The 19063-nt window shown below is 43.9% G+C and overlaps 1 protein-coding gene across 1 annotated transcript; it reads right to left on the reverse strand.

Annotated features, from left to right (window-relative positions):
- Positions 1-18130: 18130 nt before the first annotated feature.
- LOC139653091 (olfactory receptor 11A1-like) lies at positions 18131-19063 on the reverse strand. Its single transcript, XM_071530047.1, has one exon. It carries the CDS (start codon positions 19061-19063, stop codon positions 18131-18133), a length of 933 nt encoding a protein of 310 aa, XP_071386148.1.

Genomic DNA, 19063 nt, shown 5'->3' on the forward strand with positions numbered 1-19063 from the left:
CCTGGATGTCTTCATGTCCGAGAAATATTAGACTCAAACAACAGGAGCAGAGGTGCAAACATGAAACATGCAGGAATATTACATCAGTAAACACACTGTCTTTATTAAAAACACTGTGGATCAGTTATGAACGGTAAAGGCCGACATTTCAGCCATGGAGCCTGAAAAAGTAGATTGTTATCTTTTGTAAGGAATGACAACAACAGAGACATGAACATTTTCATCTAAAATGAATTCAACAAGATGAACGTTGAATAGAAAAAGTGGATCAGACATTTCAAATCATCCAGTTTGAATGTTTCAAACACTTTCACACAACTGCTTAGTGTTTCCTCTGAGCAGACGCTGATCCGTCTGTCAACAGTAGACTGGTTTTATCCCACAGTTTCCATCCTCCATGGATCTCATTAGACACACAACCAGCAACTGACAACAACAGTTTCCTCATCGTCACAGTTTGACATTTCTCCATCAAGCCTGAGAATTTGGAAAATGCGTTTCCCCAAGTTGCAGGCAAAACAGACCCAGAAAACTTCATGAAATGAGTCTGAACTGTGAAGCTCAGCCTCCATCAGGGTTCCCACTCTTTTCTAGAGATCATTTTCCAGGACTTTTCATTGATGATCTCGCTGGTATGACAGACAGGGATCGCGCCATACACTAACATGTTCCTCCTGTAGAAGTCTGATTTAAAAGACGTGCAGTCTATGGCTATAACTTATCTATGAAATCATCTCTTACATGCTTAGGAATTACTGTTGTTTTTTTTATTTCTTTCTTGTTTTAATGCTGGTTTAATATTGTTATTATATTTTTAGGGTTATCATTTTATTTTATATTGTTTCTTTTGGAAAACCCTTTGTGCTCTATGCTTGGCAAGAGCTATGTAAATAAAATGTATCATTATTATTAATTTATAACCTGAATCCTTTTTTTCTTATGAATTATATTAACCATTGCTGCCTGAACACCAATAATAGCCTGAACACCCAAAACACAAATAGTAGTCTACAATTTTGCCTACTGACAAATCTAGACTGAACTTTACATACCTAAATGTACGATTCAAAGTTAGAGTCGAGTTTGCTAGGATTATTAACTGCCACTGACTCTTATCAGTTTATCACACCATACTTAGCCCCTTTACTAGTAATATTAGGTGGAGTCTTTAACGAGGCTAAACACACCCACTGTGAGCTACCGCTAAAAAAGTTCAACATTTCATGTCATGTTATGGTCTATTTTACCTTAACAATGCAGCATTGCGTTTGAAGAGACAATGCTAGCAAAGTAAACAAGCGTGAACAGCTGCGACCACGTACGCGCATGCATACACGCGTGGGGAAATTATTGTGGACCGACCGACTGACCGACAGAGCGAGCTATACAGCTGCTGCAGCTAAAAAGTACCGTTAGCCAGTATTTAGCCGGTTATCCAACTCTCTCAGCAATGCCCAACACACATTTGAAACCATTGCTCCTAGCCAGAGTTGAATCACAAACCTTAAACCTTTGCAGGCAAAACAAGCTAGCAAGCACGTCAACTTTAGCAACTGAACCAAACATGCTAACCAATTTAACATTATTCAACCGTATAAAACAATTTGGGAAGAAAGCAACGTTAATCGATAAACCTAATAAAAACTACCACAGTTACCAGCCAGCAGTGACTAATATTTACATTTGAAGGATAATGTAACTTACAGTACGTTATTTGGAGTTTCGGCCACTTGTCATCCAACCTGCATGTGCTACCATGTGACGTGACTTTGTTCACAGCATTTCCACAACATAACCGAGAGGAGCCTATTCAAAATACTCTCATCCATAAACTACCATTTGAACGTTAATATGATCCTGAACATAACTTAGCTCTGATAGCCTAGTGGTTCATTCTGAGCTAAAGGAAAATAGGAGAATGTCGAAATAATTTTCCAGGACAACACAAGATTTTCCAGGACATTTTACTTTTTCTCTCATTTTCCATGTGTTTTCCATGACTGGAAAATTGGTCAACTGTTTTCCAGGTTTTCCAGGTTTTCCAGGACGCGTGGGAACTATGTTTCTGACAGGAATACTTCTCAGATCAGGTTCCTCCACCAGTAAAGGATTATGTGCCAACAGCAGGAATTGGACTGGACATTTCCACCTGTTGGTCACATGCAAAGGACAGTTTAGCAGTTAAAACAGTTTGGTTCAGGTTAGCTTCAGGTTTTGCTCATGGTTCAATTAATGAAAACTTGTTGTCATGAGTTGAGAATTGAACCTGGGTTGTTGGCCATCCGCCCCCCTGACCTCCACACCCTTACTTCCGTCAAACTACTTCCTGTTTCTAGTCCTGTCCTCCTCCACCTGATCCTTTTTCCTGGTCCATGTTGTGTTTGGATGTGGTGGAAGCCTTAATGAAGCTTGTTGATTCCACAACTGCTGCCTTGATGTTGAAGTGCCCTTGAGCAAGGCAACCACCACCGTCTGGTTTGGTTTTCCCTCTTAGCCTCATCTCTGTATCTCTGTTCACACTGCAACACCACATGACCCAGATCTGATGTTCTCTAATCCGAGTTAAAGGGTAACTTCGGTATTTTTCAACCTGGACCCTATTTTCCCAACTGCGGGTGTCTAAGTAACTAATGGGGACAACAATTTTTAAAATTGGTCCAGTATTGAGCGAGATCGCTTCAGCCGGCAGCCGCGAAACAGGCTGCAATGTAATCCGACGGGGCAAATGCGCACCGTCAATGTACGTCCACTAAAAGTGCTTGTTTTTGCCACTGACTGGCTTAGATTGTTATTATAAGTGTCTGACACAATATGGAAAGGACCCTATACAGAAATGAAACGTACTTCCTTACCTTTAGCTTGATCCCGTCTGTGTGTAACCAAGTCTCGCCCAAGTCCCGCGAGAGCTTAGTTGTTGCAGGAAGTCACCTGTGGAAACGTGAGTGAGAGTTGGAGAGAGGAGTGCCACCGGGAGGAGTTTGTTGTGTTGGAGTACAGAGATCGTAGCTCAGTGTTATCTAAAAGATTTTCTAAGTCATGGCTGAATATTTACCTGATTTCGACAACGTGGAAGAGGCATTTGAATTCGATGGCGGCCCGTATTTATTTGAGCCAGAGTATACGGATGAAGAGCTCCTACTCACTGAAGAGCTACCATCATCATTCATTGCCAGTAAGTATCTCTATGATAGCCTATCTGCTAATGTATAGGATATACAAATGTAGGCATAAAAGTAGTCTTATAGGTCGTATAATAGATAAGCATAAATATGACATTTTTACACCACGCACACACACTTTGGCAACAATATTACACAGATAATTTCAGCTTGTTGATATCACTTATTGTATTATTATGAATGTCAACTGCTGAAAAGGGGAAATGAATCTATATACATATTTTATAATCAATCATGACTCAGTTGATATTTTACACATACTACTGGCTAGCTCCGCCAAGGAGGTTATGTTTTCGGTGCCGTTTGTTTGTTCGTCTGTCAGCAGGATTACGGAAAAAATACTGGCCCGATTTTCATGAAACTTGGTGGAAGGGTGTAGCATGGGCCAAGGAAGAACCCATTAAATTTTGGAGCGGATCTGGATCCGACTCACGAACAAACAATAATAGCATGAACCTTGGCGGAGGTCTGCGCTCTCCGAGTGCCTTTCTAGTTTAGTGATTGTTTTTGCCGTGTGTACTGATGCCAGGACAACACAATAACTTTAGCTAATAACATTACCTCCACTCTGTCTGCAGCAGGTCTCTCCACTCTCGGGACAGCATTTTTCTTTAGGAAAAAGTGCTTTGGGATAGGATTTCGTCTCCTCTTTGGCTGGCTGTAGTCATACCGGTCAAAATGGTCACTGCAGACCCAATGGTCTGCAAGGCGCAGTGTATGGACAGGAGTGTTGGCATCCATTTGTAGCACAACTAGCCACAACTTCAGCGGGTCACTATCCAACAAAGGCAGTCTGTGAAAGCTGCGTGAAGTGTTGCGCGACATTTTGTTGGCACAATTCGGAAATGCGCAAACACGAACCATTGTTTTTTTTTTTTTTATTTAGATCTTTTAGATAACGCTAAGCTACGATCTCTGTACTCCAACACAACAAACTCCTCCCGGTGGCACTCCTCTCTCCAACTCTCACTCACATTTCCACAGGTGACTTCCTGCAACAACTAAGCTCTCGCGGGACTTGGGCGAGACTTGGTTACACACAGACGGGATCAAGCTAAAGGTAAGGAAGTACGTTTCATTTCTGTATAGGGTCCTTTCCATATTGTGTCATACACTTATAATAACAATCTGAGCCAGTCAGTGGCAAAAACAAGCATTTTTAGTGGACGTACATTGACGGTGCGCATTTGCCCCGTCGGATTACATTGCAGTCTGTTTCGCGGCTGCCGGCTGAAGCGATCTCGCTCAATACTGGACCAATTTCAAAAATTGTTGTCCCCATTAGTTTCTTAGACACCCGCAGTTGGGAAAATAGGGTCCAGGTTGAAAAATACCGAAGTTACCCTTTAACAGCAAAAAGCTGCATGGAGACTATCTCTCCACCCTTACATATTCCATATGTACGGGGAAGAACCCCTCCTGGGTCAGGTAACGTGGATACATCTTTAAGACACTCCGGCTTGGCCGGCCACGCCTAGGTTGTTAATCCATAAAGCACCTGTGTTGGCGTGGCATCACTGATAATTTTGATCGGAACCTGTCTCCGAGCGGCCTAGAGCTGGAGAGAACCATGGTTACAATGTAACCTCCCATTCTCTATCGTATCGAGACTATCTCTCCACCCTTACATATTCCATATGTACAGGGAACTGTAACATACACCTCGAGGAGACGGGGCAATCCCCACACAGAGCATGACCCCAAATCAGTGAACAACTCACAAGAAAGCCATATAGGCCCACAATAAACTATTTACAAATGTACACTAACAGTTGAAGGCCCCACCACACCCTAAGACCAATCCTGAGAGGTGGAGTGGCCGCTCAAGCCAACCCGCAAGACACTAAGCTGGTTGACAAAGGAGACAGACATCATCCCGACTAGGACCCTGATGGCTGGGCCTCCAGTGCAATGGGTGAACAGGAGATTAATTAACCCTTTAAACTCGGATCGTCCGCCCACGGCCTCATTTGCATCATGCTGTTTAGATGGCTCTAAAATCAAAACCAAAATAGCTAGCATCATAATTCTTTTTGCATCTGAAAGCTAAGACTTCTGTCTTCAAGGTTTTGTTTTTTTTGCTCTAAACGAACTGCGGAAATTTGTAAAGTTGTATGTCAAGTTACGAGAAGTAAAATCTATTGAGTTGCGGATTAGGTATGTTCTAGAGATCTAATGTTGCATCCATTTCCGTATATGTAATTGATGACGTCATCACATTGTACCACGCCCGTGTCTGCTGGTGAAAAGGTCCGGCACACCCGGCTGTTTAGGGCGCTAATGTTCCGGGTGTTTGAATGAGGAGCAAGCCTGAGTTGTTGGCAAGGTCCGCTGGCTATCCCCGAAACGTCTCCTGCCACCGACCCTCCCACCCCGGCGGATAACCGATATTTGGAGAAACATTAGCAGTTGACTAGCCAACTGCTTATATTGGCTAGCCGGGCCAAAACTAACAAAAACACCTTCGCACTTTGCTCACAAAAATGAGCATATCTCAAAAAAAAAAGATGTACATAGTTCAAATAAATGTGTTTGAGTGTTGAGAAATATCATATTCATGTTCCTTACATTTATAATTTCTGTGGCTAAATATGTTTAGTGGGTGTATTTAGGAAAACATGTTCAATTTTGTCCGATTTTTAATTTGACACAATTTCAATATTTTTTCCAGTTATTATGGTTTATTGATTTACATAGCCTTTTAGCTTGGGTTGTGCAGATTTTAGGGATAAGAAACATTTGAAGATACTCAAAAAAAATGACATCACAGTAAGCAAAAATACCAGTGTAGGCTCTGGCGGACCATTTCTATTGCAGAGTATAAAGGGTTACTTACTGTCTCTGAGCCGTGCCAAGCACGGCAAGAAGGAGGTGCTGGCTGCAACATTGAGGCAGTAAAATCTAGAAAAGCTTGACCCAAGTGGCAGCTGCACAAAGTGATAGCCACTTTAAGTTCACTAACTCAAGTGGCTCAAAAGGAGGATGCTGCAATGCACCTAGGACCCTGTTCAAGTGCCACAGGGGAGCTGCGGGTTTCCTGTCTTGGGCCTACAACCTAACCCTAACCCTAACCCTTAAAGAAATGTGTAATCAGGCCCCAGCAGCCCTCAGCAAGTTTGTGGTCCCCAACACCTGCAGCTTTGATGGCTGCTACCATGCCCCTGAGGGTAGGGGAGGATTTACCCGCATCCAGCTGCTCCTACAAAAACGTCAGGATCTCACGAGCTGACGCCATCAGGGGGTCGATGTGGCTTGTGTTGCACCATAATGCAAACACATCCCATCTATAGGAATAGGCAGCTCTAGTAGATGGTGCTCGAGCCCCCTGCATGGTCCTGACAACTGGTTCTGGCAAAGCAAGAAGCCTGTGCACTCCCTGGGGGAAGGGGTGGAACAAGGTCCCCCTTGCCAGGGACAGCAAATCCCTCCTGACTGGACTTTCCCAAGGCACCCCGTCCAGGAGAGGATTCTGGAGAACCACACCATGTGGGGCCAATTTGGAGCCCTCACACTCTCCACCTGCACTCTGTGAAGAAGAGGTGGGAGAAGGGTGAGTGGAGGGAAGGCATACAGTAGGCCTGGAGGCCATTGGTGTGCCAGGGCATCATTCCTGAGAGGAGGATTGTCTCTCCCCAGGGAAAAGAACAGACAACAAGTCAACCTCTGCCGGTTCAAAGCAGTGCCAGATCTCCTGGACCACCTGTTGGTGGAGCCTCCATTCCCCTGGGTTTGGGCCTCCTCTTGACAACTAGTCTGTGGCGAGGTTTGCGGGTCCTGGCACATGGATTGCCCTCAATGACCGTAACCGCAGGAATGCCCTAACCCAAAATTTGTGCACCACCTTGCTGTCCCATTATGACCAGAACATGGTGATCCCCTCAAGCACCTCAAGCATGGAAGGAAATGATGGAGCACCAAAAGGACAGCTCTCAGATCTAGCATGTTTATATGCTGGGATGCCCAGGACCCAGTCCAGCACCCGCTCATGCCCCAGCCATTGTGCACCACGCCCCAGCCGCTCAGGGACACGTCTGCTGAGATTAGCTGACACAAGGTCACTAGACCCAATGTGCTGCCCCTCGCAACATTGCCCAAGCTCTCCCACCAGCGGAGGGCCATACAAAGTCTCAGAGTGACTGATACTTTGGTCAACAAGGACTTCTGTGGGGCCAGGTCCAAGCCCAGGAAGCACCTCTGTACAGGACGCATGTGCCAGAGAGTTAACGGAACTACCTGAACCATTGCGACCATTAGACCCATGAGGCGAAGACACAGCCTCCAGCTGACTTTCGCCCCCAGCCAGAAATAGGAGAAGCCTCTGAGAGCCTCCTGCCTCTGCCTACAGCCCTGGAGTCCAATACCATGCCAAGGAACTGCATTGTCTGGGAGGGCTCCAATCTGCTCTTCTTTGAGTTCAGGCGAAGGCCCAAGCCCTGAATATGCTCTAGGAGCATGGACATGTGACGGTGACACTGTTGCTCTGTGCAGATCAGCCAGTCGTCCAGATAATTTAGGACCCTCAAACCCTGCTGCTGTAGGGTTGCATCCATGCACCGGGTGCCACAGAGATGCCAAAGGGGAGGACGGAACTCATAGGTCTTGCCCTCGAATGCAAACCTCAAATCAGTTGATGAGAACTAAGTCTTCTACACAAGCTCTGAAGGACCAGGGTTGAAGATTAATTTGAGATGCAGCTCAGCACTGTGTGTCAAGTTTTTCCAGTAATAAATCTGTAATAAACATTGTGTTTTGGTTAGGCGCCTATTCAAATTTTGAAAGTTTAGAGTGTATAAGGGCTTAGAACATTATAATGGAAGTATATGATGGCCATTCCCATGCTCAATGATGTCTCATAAGTTGCTGCAGCAATTGTTGGGTTGATACCATTTGTTACACAGATTTGGTGCAAAATTTAACAATTTTTGACCAGTTGAGAATTGATAAAAAATGGTCAAAAATCCCTCCAAAATACCACATTAAGACACCAAGACCTTGAGGAACACCATAGGAAAATTCATGCTGTGCTTTGGTATTAAAAACTATTGACATTTGGAGATTTCTGTAAGAATTGCATTTTTCTGCGATTGGATGGCCAGCACTTCTGTTCTGGAAATTGCTCACAAGCCCCCCCCCCCCCCCCCCCCATACATCCTCTGAATGCCCTAGGTCTCTAGTTTGTGGTTGTAAAGTTTCATGAGGCTGTCACAATAGGTCATTTTATACAGTGAGGTCAAGTTTCAAAAAATGGCCTCACTACAATGAAATGGCTACTATGGGGACTAACATCATCACACATGAATACAATTGGGCTCATTGGATTCACAAGAGTCTCAGCTTTCCAGTCATACACAATTTATGCATTTCCAAGACTGTTTAGGGACCCCAGTATGCAGAAATATTCAAATACACCATTTTTAGAATAGGCGAAAATAACACATTTATACTGCATGCAAAAAACTGCATGGTTTTTGCCAAAAACTGCATGAGATTAGCATTGAGTGGGTATGTCTGTAAAGGGGAGACTCATGGGTACCCATAGAACTCATTTTCATTCAGCTATCTTGAGGTGAGAGGTCAAGGGACCCCTTTGAAAATGGCCATGCCAGTTATTCCCTCACCAAAATTTAGCCTAACTTTGGAGCGTTATTTAGCCCCCTTCGCGACAAGCTAGCATGACATGGTTGGTACCAATGCATGCCTTAGGTCGTCTAGTTACCTCCGCCAAGGAGGTTATGTTTTCGGTGCCATTTGTTTGTTTGTCTGTCTGTTTGTCTGTTAGCAGGATTACGGACAAAAACTACTGGCCCGATTTTCATGAAACTTCGTGGAAGGGTGTAGCATGGGCCAAGGAAGAACCCATTAAATTTTGGAGCAGATCTGGATCCGACTCACGAACAAGCAATAATAGCACGAACCTTGGCGGAGGTCTGCGCTCTCCGAGTGCCCTTCTAGTTACACATGATACCAGTATCTTCACTCTAGCTTTAAAACTGAGCCCGCTACAGCCTCTGAAAGACAGTAATGTCGGCCGAGGGCGCAGACGCCCCCGCGGGTCTTAATTAGAATGATCTCACAAATTTGTATATCCTCTTGCACTAAATATATATGAAATGTTAATCTATGTGTATGAATCTCAACTAAATAAACTGTATTTACTAAACTGTATTTACTAAATTAAATTAAATCACTAATTACCTTTCAACATGTGTGATAAGGAAGACAGAAGTTTGCAGACAAAGGAAGAAAGCCTGTCAGAGTCACATGACTGGATAACTTGTCAATCAATGGCCATCTAGTGGTCAATTATGGGGACTGCCAAAGAAAATACACATCTTCACGAATGAACTATAGATATCATTTGGTTCAGTTTTAGACTCTTTGTCGAGCTTGTCATGACTGTATTCAAATAGCCAGGGATGTAAATAGGGCAAGGGTTCTGATTTGGAAATACATTTTCATGTAACCTTTCAGGAGTCAGGTTTGGTATATATACATCAGAGGGGAACCGTCAGGGCCCTCTAGGCCCTCAGAGAGGGCCTAAGATATTCTAAAAAATAATATTTAAAAACTCATCTGTTCTAATTTATATTTGACAATCAACATCTAAACAAAATGTTTCTGAGGAAATAAACCCTTCAAACCTGCCTATTCAGTTTGTGTTGGAATGTGAAGGGTTAAATGAAAGAAGCCCCCTTGTCACCCTATCAGAATTTTGCTGACTCTGTTGTTGGGAAGAAAATGCTATGCAGCTCTGTGATTGGTGGCCCCGCTATAATTTCACAGAGGGCTGAGTAATAGTAATTCAATGAGAGAGTAATTTCAAATGACAGTAAAATTGACCAATCATATCTTCCCTCTATATGGGTGGGCTTTGTTATCGCTAACTTTATGACAAGTTCTGCCCACTGTGAGGGACACAAATCACAAGCTAATAAATAAACTAGCTAGCTAGCTAACCTGCTGGTTTACTTCACGATGGCAGCCGCAAGTAAAGTTACTGCTAGTGAGGAGGACATTGTTTCGGATTTATTGTCAATGCCGTTTTCAAGGTTAACTTTTAATGAAAAGTTGGAGTTAATCGGAGGAGGAAGACCCACACCAGAGCTTAATTTGGTACAGAAAACCAAAACTTTTGAAAGGCATTTCAACTCCAGCAATTATACGCGATACCCATGGATGACAAGATCAACCAAGGAGCAAAAGCTTTACTGCTTGGATTGTTTGCTTTTGGCCAAAGATGGATTTTCTGATTTAGGAAGTTTATTATTATTATTATTATTATAGTCAGCCCATCGCCATCAAAATGCTTCAAGTCATCTGAAAGCTATTATTCGCCTTAAAACATTTGGGGGCACCAGGATAGAGCTCCAGCTGGATGAGCAACAACGCCGGGATGTCATTGTTCATAATGAGAAGGTTAGGAGGAACCGGGACATTTTGAAACGTCTCATTAACTGCGTGGTGTTCTTGGGCAAGCAGCAGTTGCCATTCCGAGGTCACGATGAAGGAGCAGGCTCGGCAAACAAAGGGAATTACCTGGAGTTGCTGGATTTAGTGGCAGAGTATGGCAGCAACCTGCGCACTCACCTCGCCACATCAACGGTGTTCAGTGGCACATCATCGAAAATTCAGAATGACCTGATCAGCACCATTGCTACTGTCATAACAGAGAGCATGAAGGAGGAGGTGAGGAAGGCACCTTTTGTGGCGATCATGTTGGATGAAACAACAGACATTAGCAACGTGGCCCAGATGTCATATGTGCTTCGCTATGTCACTGAAGATGGGGTGAAAGAGCATTTTTTCAAGTATGAAGATGTGACAGAGGACAAACGAGCACAGGCCATAGCTACACGGCTGCTGGAGTTCTTGCAGGGTTTTGGCTGTGTTGACAAAGTGGTCGCTCAGTGCTATGATGGAGCGGCCGTTATGGCATCTGGTTTGAACGGGGTGCAAGCGAAAGTGAAGGAAACCATTCCACAGGCCCTCTTCGTTCACTGCTATGCCCACACTCTAAATCTTGTCATGGCACAGGGAGTCTCCAAGATAAGAGAGTGCAAGGTCTTCTTTTCACACCTCTCCGGCTTGGCTGCCTTTTTCAGCCGCTCAGCAAAGCGCGCCAAGCTGCTGGATGATATTTGCCAGCGTAGGCTTCCACGAGTAGCTCCTACTCGCTGGTGCTTCAATTCTCGTTTGGTGTGCACAGTGGCAGAGAAGACCAGGGAATTGAGAGAGGTAGGATAATAATAACAACAACAACAACAACAACAATAACAACAATAATAATAATAACAATAATAATAATAAATAATAAGAAAGAAATTGGATAGTGTGGGGAATACCCACTCATAAAAACATGTAAAGAACTAATGATAGTATTAATATTAAAGAAAATAAAAAGGTAAATAATCTCAGTGTTTATTGGAGGTCTATAAGTTGTTTCCATAAGTTAAAAGCCATGTAACTCTCCTATGTATTCGAGCACATCGTAGACCACCACACAGAGTTTGATGATGACACTGTCCACTGCGCTGATGGATACATCACCCTCCTTGCCAGCTTCGATTTCTGTTTTTGGTTGAAAACCTTCCACGCCATCTTCTCGTACTCGGATGTTGTCCAAAACAAAGGTTTCAATATCCAGTTCTGCTTGGCCAGAGTGGATGAGCTTCACAGCGCAATTGAAAAGGAGAAAGAGAAGTTCGACAGGCTCTACGAAGAAACCCAGGCTTTGGTTGGCCCTCCGCACGGCCGTGGGGTTCAAGGAGACGTTTGCGCACGGTACAGGGAGCTCTACTGTAGCGGGTTGGGTTAACCCAGATTGCCAACCGCTTTAGTGACCACAAAAAGCTGGCGTTCCTGGCCCTTCTGGATCCACAACAGTTCGGGCATTACAGTGACCATTTTCCCAATGCTGCCTTTTCAAGTTTGATGGACAGCTATGGTGCATATTTCGACCAGCCCCGACTCTACACCGAGCTCACTGTCATGTACAGCATGTCTGACTTTGCGGGTAAGAGCCCAGCCGACATTCATCAGTTTCTCCTCAAACAAGACTAGGTCAAAACCTAGTATATGGCTGGACCTTGTATGGGTGTGCCACGTGCCACGGCCGACCAATGGCGTAACTTCATCACTCAGTCAGTCAGTCAGTCAGTCAGTCAGTGAGTGACAGACATTTGCGTTTATAGGGCTGGCCCCGCTGTTGCGGTCCAGCCAAAAAGAACTGAAAGAAAGCATGGCACAAGTGTACACTCTCACATGCCTCATCCTGACAATCCCTGTGTCCACCGCCTCTGTGGAGAGGTCATTCTCTGCGTTGAAGCGCATAAAAACCTACTCGAGGAACACCACTGGGCAGGGCCGCCTGTCAGACTTGGCCTTAATATCCATCGAATCGCTGATGAAATTAAAAGCAAAGGATCAATTGCATGACCCCGCCATCAACCACTTCATCCAGAAGGACGGGAGGATGGACTTCATTTTCAAGTAATGCATCAAAGGGTAAGTTATTTAAACACTTATAGGCCGCCGTGCCAACTAATTTTATTCTGGCCGCCGCTGCCACTGTTCTGTCTATGTTAAGGTTTATTTGGGAAAACGGTCATTGTGCAGAATTACCAGTCAATCTGTAAATTTACCAACTTAGCGGTCATGTAATGCTGTGTGCGTGCTGTATCATGTGTCCGGACACTGATGTAGCTGATGGTTGCTTGGCTGTGTGCTGTCATCATGATGTATAGGCTTGGCTTACATTACATTTTTTTTTTTTTGGTTTTGTGTGGTAGGAGGGGGTGGCTGTCTGCTGTCTGCTGTCATGCGTTTTGCACCCCGGCCCGTTGTCATATTTCGCTGAAGTGCACACACAGCTTGTGTGATGATGCGATTATTTGTCAGGAGGATTTGCATTTTTCTTAAGAGATTAAATGTTTTTTGTTTTGGTGATAACTCTCACTCTCTCCGTGCTGTTTGCTCGTTTCATTGCTAAGGCTGGACTAGCGTCTTAATTTTTGTTTCAGAGCTGGAATTGTCATAGGTAACTTTTGCAGTACTATAGCAGAGGACACAGTAAGCTAAGCTGGTGGTTTGCGTTTTTTCCGACAGGGGAAGGGGGGTCAGAGGGCCAAGGTTTAAGAGTCACGGTTCGCTACTGATATACATACATAGAGAGAGAGAGAGAGAGAGAGAGAGAGAGAGTATAAGAGAGAGTATAGATAGAGAGAAAGAGTATAATAGTGTGGTTGAAACCGTTTGCTTGAAAAAGTGATTTAAATATGTTTAATTAGAGATGACATTTTTCATGAAAAGAAATGGTGGTCTTTGCATTCGAGGACAAAGCATCTTCAAAGAGGTATAGATTTCATATTATACAACATAAGAGTAATTGTCTGTGTTTGCGAACATGTGTGCTCCCACTTCATTTGGTATTCAAATGGTTAAGGAGTAGAAGGCAGGGCTGGAGATAAGTCTAACCATCAAGTACCACAAACAAATAAATAGTCATAATTCCTAGTGTGTGTGTGTGTGCGTGTGTGTGTGTGTGTGGTCAGGTTTTTGGGCAGCTATTTGAAAGAGGCAACAGTAAGGATAAGTGTCATGGAAGTGTGACACTTTATAGCCAATAAATAAAACTTAAATAAAGTGATATAAGTATATTATTACATTATCGGCTCCAGTTATCACATTTTCATGAATTATTATTTTTTTTAAACCCAGCTAATAATGTAATAACCAGCCAATAATGTAATAACTTATTACATTATGCACAAAAAGTTATTATGTTATTGGTTCAGAAAATGTATTACATTATTGGCCAGTTATTACATTATCGACTTTTATTACATTCAGAACGAAAAAATTATTACGTTATTGGCAGTTATTACATTAATGGTAGTTATTACATTATTGGCTGCTACAAGCCCCCTGAGATCCTAAATAGGACGCAAATACCCATCACGCTTGGGGTTGAGGAAGTAGCGGGAAAGTAACCTAGTCTGTGTGTTGCCTTGCTCCACCTATCTGATTGCTCCCTTCTCCAAGAGGAAAGTCCGTTCCGCATGGAACACCTCCCTGTGCTGCCCTGTGCGGGTCTGACACTATAGAGAAGGTAGCCACCTTTGTTAGGGGAGGACTGTGATAAAACAGCAACTGGTAGCCCTGGGTCATGGTGGAAAGGACCCAGGGGCTTTGCCCCAGTGCTAACCATGCTGTGTTGTGGTCTGAAAGGGAGCAACAGGCTGGGTTCAGGACACCATCAGGAGTGAGCTGCTTTGGAACCCCACAACCTCGAGCCCTGCCATCTTTCTTTGCCTACTGAGACTTACGTCTACAAAATGTCTCAAGCTGAGGCCTGAGGTCCCCTGGACCCCAGTGTGGCTGCTCCAGGGAGTCCCAGGATTGAGGCACTCTTGCCTGGCGGCACAGTCCTCCTGCTGCAGGCAGGACTGGGACAGCCAAAGGTGGAGCCACACTGTCCAGAACGTTGCCATGGCTTTGTCTACCGCCTCTGCCTGTTCCTTACACTAGGAAGCTGCTGGATTTCCTCTGTCAAATCAAGATCTCCCTGCTCCAGGCCATCCATGATCCTGCAATTCTTGCTAAGACAGCTGGCCCTTCCAAGAACCGACTTAGAGGGGGAGACCAGCGCTGTCATGGCCTGATCCAATTGGGGTAACAACCAATTTTCTCATGGCCCTTGAGAGGGGGCCCTTGAGGATAACATCTAGCGCTCTAGCTGCCGTGCTTATAGTTGCCCTTACCTCCACAGTATCCAGGTTCTGGTAACCACTCTCCAAGCGTCACAATTTCCCATTTGGCAGAGAGTAAGTGCCATAAAGCTCTAGGTTCTAGTCCGACAGGACATAGGTGCCAAGAGGCAGTGCATAGAGTGCATAGAGGCATACAACTACATGCCACTTGTATCTGAAAGCTCAAATCACAATTTGTCAGCGTTGTCATGCCAACAAGTAAGTCTTACCTTATTCACCTGAGCCAGTTAGCTTGTCTGAGCAGCATTAGCATGGAGGACAAGAATACATAACAAGGGAAAGAAAGACAAACAGACGACTTGACACCTCTGTTCAGTCAAAACTGGAACTGAAATGTGTTGGAACAAAAAACGATGTCACGTCTTTTCTGCTCATTGTTGTCAGTTCATACTATTATGGGATAAGGGTAACTTAGATATGAACAGTCATCGAAAAAAATCATGTATTGAGTATGAAGGCCTGCAGCCTCTGACTCCATTTAAATCTGGTGTTAACTTACATTGTTCACATGTAGAAATGACATGCACATCAAATCCAGGTTTAAACTCCTAAGACGCAGTGAAGATCTGATCAAACTAGCTCAGCTCATCAACAACAAAGTGGAAATGCAATATGTGTCTAATCCACATATAACAACTATGGAAACAGAAATATAAATTATTATAATATATAAATAAATATTATAAATTAGATGCATTTAACTCAATCAAACATGTGTGGTGTACATTGCCTTTCGTTCTGGAGCCCTGGCTGTTCCACTTCCATGCCGGAGCTGTGCCGCATCTGGTGGACATTTGGCTTTAGGGTTGGAAGTCTGCAGGTGGCTTCCTCATAAGTAGTGTTCTACCAAACTCAGGGTGTAGGTATTATGTACACTGATATTTTATGTTAGGATTCTTGCCATCTAGGGTTAGGTTTAGCCTATGGTCAGGGTTACATAGTCTGTAGAGATGCACCAAATAGGCTAACCTAACCTCCCCCCAAAATGTCATTTTTAGCCCGCGACAGCAGGGTCTCTACGGATGGTATTGTCGGTTGGTCGGTCAGACGGTCAGTTGGTCGCTGTGTTCACCACTTTATGGCTTGTAGCACCCAATAATGTAATAATTTCCTGAAAATGTAATAACGCCTGAAAATGTAATAAAACCCAATAATGTAATAACTTGACCAATAATGTAATAAAATGTCCTGACTGATATTGTAATAACATTTTACTGATAATGTAATACCGTTCAATATAATAAAACCCCAATAATGTAATAACTTGACCAATAATGTAATAAAATGTCCTGACTGATACTGTAATACCATTTTTGCCGATAATGTAATACCTTTCAGGTGGGTCATTTTTTTTTTCAAAACTGATGATGTTCATTTTCAGTCTAAAGTTCTATATTATTTTTTTTTTTAAGAATTTAAGAATGTTATATACATTGGATTTCAAATGAAAGAATGAGTATTAGGTTAAAGTGCAGACTTTGAGCACCATACAGCCATATGCACATGGGCAGAAACTCAGGGACATGCAGCTACATCCTGGTCTTATTGAGTGGGTGATGGACCTCCTCCTTGGGAGACCATTCCAGGTCAGATAAGCTTCTGAGCAGCACTGGGGAGCCAGGTAACTGTTCCCTAAACCTTCCTCTTCACTCTCTATACCACAGATTTCCAACAATACACTGCCTCATGAAAACAACCACAATCCAACGAAACAACTTTCGGTAACACTTCATTTGAAGGGGGTATACATAAGCATTCATAACACCTACATACGCTCTACATGACACCTGACATAAACAGACATAACCAGTCATAAATGTTTGTTCCACATGGTCATAAAGGGTTATTATGTCACTTTCAATGTCAAATTGACATCATCCTCTATGTCAAGTGACATAGTGGTCAGTTGACATATACTGTCATACTGATATGTTATGACACTTTCTGCTTCAAAATGACATAGTACTTTATGACAATTGACATTGTCGTTCTCCGTGTTCCTCATTAAGTCAAAATAATATAACGAACAGCCAATCATTTTGGCCACTAGGTGGAGCTCTAGTGGAGCTAAACTGAGATCGTTGTTGAGGAGAGTAGTTGAGGAGAAGTTACTGTAGCCTAAATGGCTGTTTCGATTGGATTGACTTGCCCTGTCATGTCATGTTGAGTTCAACATTCTGTTCTGTGGGATATTGTAACGAAATAAACATATAAAACAAGTATGGTTAAGTTTGGCTTCTTTACTCAACGTAGCATATTCATAGAATTAAATCTGTTCCTGTCTCTACCACGTAATATTGACAGGCGCTCAGCAGTTGTGTTCTTTTCCCGCCGCTCAGCAGTTGTGTTCTTTTCCCGCGCTTACCAAAACAATTAGGCTGTAGGCTCACAGAAATTTGACAGTACCATTCTCAACGCAAAGTGATGCTAACTTTGCCTTATCAGGAAATAAATCACCAGGGGTGTAAAAAGTACCCAGAAATTATACTTAAGTTAAAGCAGTGGTTCTCAAACTTTTTTGGTCAGGCCACCCCTTTAAAACTAGAAAATCTGTGATTGGATCCCCCCATCATAATCCGTGGGGGTGCAGTTGAGTAAAAGTAAAAAAGTTTCTACTTTTTACAAATCTTCTGATGGTGTCCAATCTAAGATCCACTCTGGTGGACGACCAATCAGCATGGGTATGGGCAGGTTCATTTCCCATTGATAGGGATTTTAGTTTAATGCATCTTTGCCTGATAACAACGTACCACTTGCCATCTGTTGTAAATTTCAAATTCTACATAAAGCCTAGAGTTTACCATACATTAAATGATTTCCATGCATGAAATATAAAAATAAACATAAAAATGTTATTACAGTATCAGTCAGGACATTTTATTACATTATTGGTCAAGTTATTACATTATTGGGTTTTATTATATTTTCGATCAAGTTAAGTGCAAATTTTATTACATTTTCAGGCATTATTACATTTTCAGGAAATTATTACATTATTGGGTGCTACAGGACTCTATTTACTTTAATGCTTTATTTCATAAATGGGAAGGTATTATCAGTTGTGACAAAAAGCAGCAGACTGTGGTTGAACCCAGTGTGAGTGTGAAGCAGAGTGGAGCTCACTCAGCCTTTCCTGGATCAATAAAGGTTTAAAGAACAACAGTAATATGAAAGTTTAAAAAATCATCCTTCAGTTCTGTGGTAACACAGCAGTTTTTTAACCCGTTTAGAAATCTCCTGCGTCTTCAGCCCGTAAACCATCGGGTTGAACAGGGTTGTGATGATGACGATCAAAACAGACATGACGCCAGGAACGGCGACGTCTACGTCGGCCTGCAGCCGGCTGTGGACAATCTCGAACATGGTGGTGACGGAGTAGTTGATGAAGACGAGGAGGTGAGGCAGGCAGGTCTGCACCGCCTTCCCTCTGATGGAGCCGGACTGCCGCAGGCAGACCAGCAGGATCCGGCCGTATGAAAACACAACGAACACTATCGGCAAAAACACGATCATTGCGTTGCACAGCAAGCCGTACACGTTGTTCACCAGCGTGCTCCCGCAGCTCAGCTTCACAAAGGAGTAGATGTTGCAGTAGAGTCTGTCCAGTTGAAACCCGCAGAGCCGCAGCCGGCCGGCCAGCAGCACCGCCCCCGCCACCAGGCCGGCCGGCAGTAGCCAGGCCAGCAGCAGCAGCGCCGCTACGGCTGAGGGTGACACCAGCGTGGCGTACCGCAACGGCTCGCAGATGGAAACGTAGCGGTCAAAGGCCATGACTGACAGCAGCGTGAAGCCGGACCCGCCCAGGGAGTAGACGAAAAACGCCTGACAGAGGCAGGCGGAGCGTGAGACGACGGGACGCTCGGACAGGAAGTCAGAGAGCAGTTTGGGGTAGATGGTGGTGCTCGCGGCAAGCGAGTTCAGCAGCAGAGCAGCAATGAAGACATACATGGGCTTGTGGAGGCTCCGCTCGGAGCAGATGAGGAAGACAATGAGGGAGTCTGTGAAGGAGATGAAGATGTAAACTGTCAGGAACATGAAGAAGAAGAGATATCGGAGTTTGTCGAATCCGGCGTGACCTGCCAGAGTCAGATAGGTCTCATTAAACCCCTCCGCCAT

The sequence above is a fragment of the Centroberyx affinis genome, unplaced genomic scaffold (assembly GCF_046629955.1).
Source record: "Centroberyx affinis isolate AG114_WGS23_722 - 3 ecotype Tasmania unplaced genomic scaffold, CSIRO-AGI_Caff_v1 ptg001870l_1, whole genome shotgun sequence".
Classification (NCBI taxonomy): domain Eukaryota; kingdom Metazoa; phylum Chordata; class Actinopteri; order Beryciformes; family Berycidae; genus Centroberyx; species Centroberyx affinis.

Coding starts and splice junctions, on each gene's coding strand:
- LOC139653091 (XM_071530047.1), bottom strand. CDS start 19,063: ATGGCGGAGGGGTTTAATGAGACCTATCTGACTCTGGCAGGTCACGCC.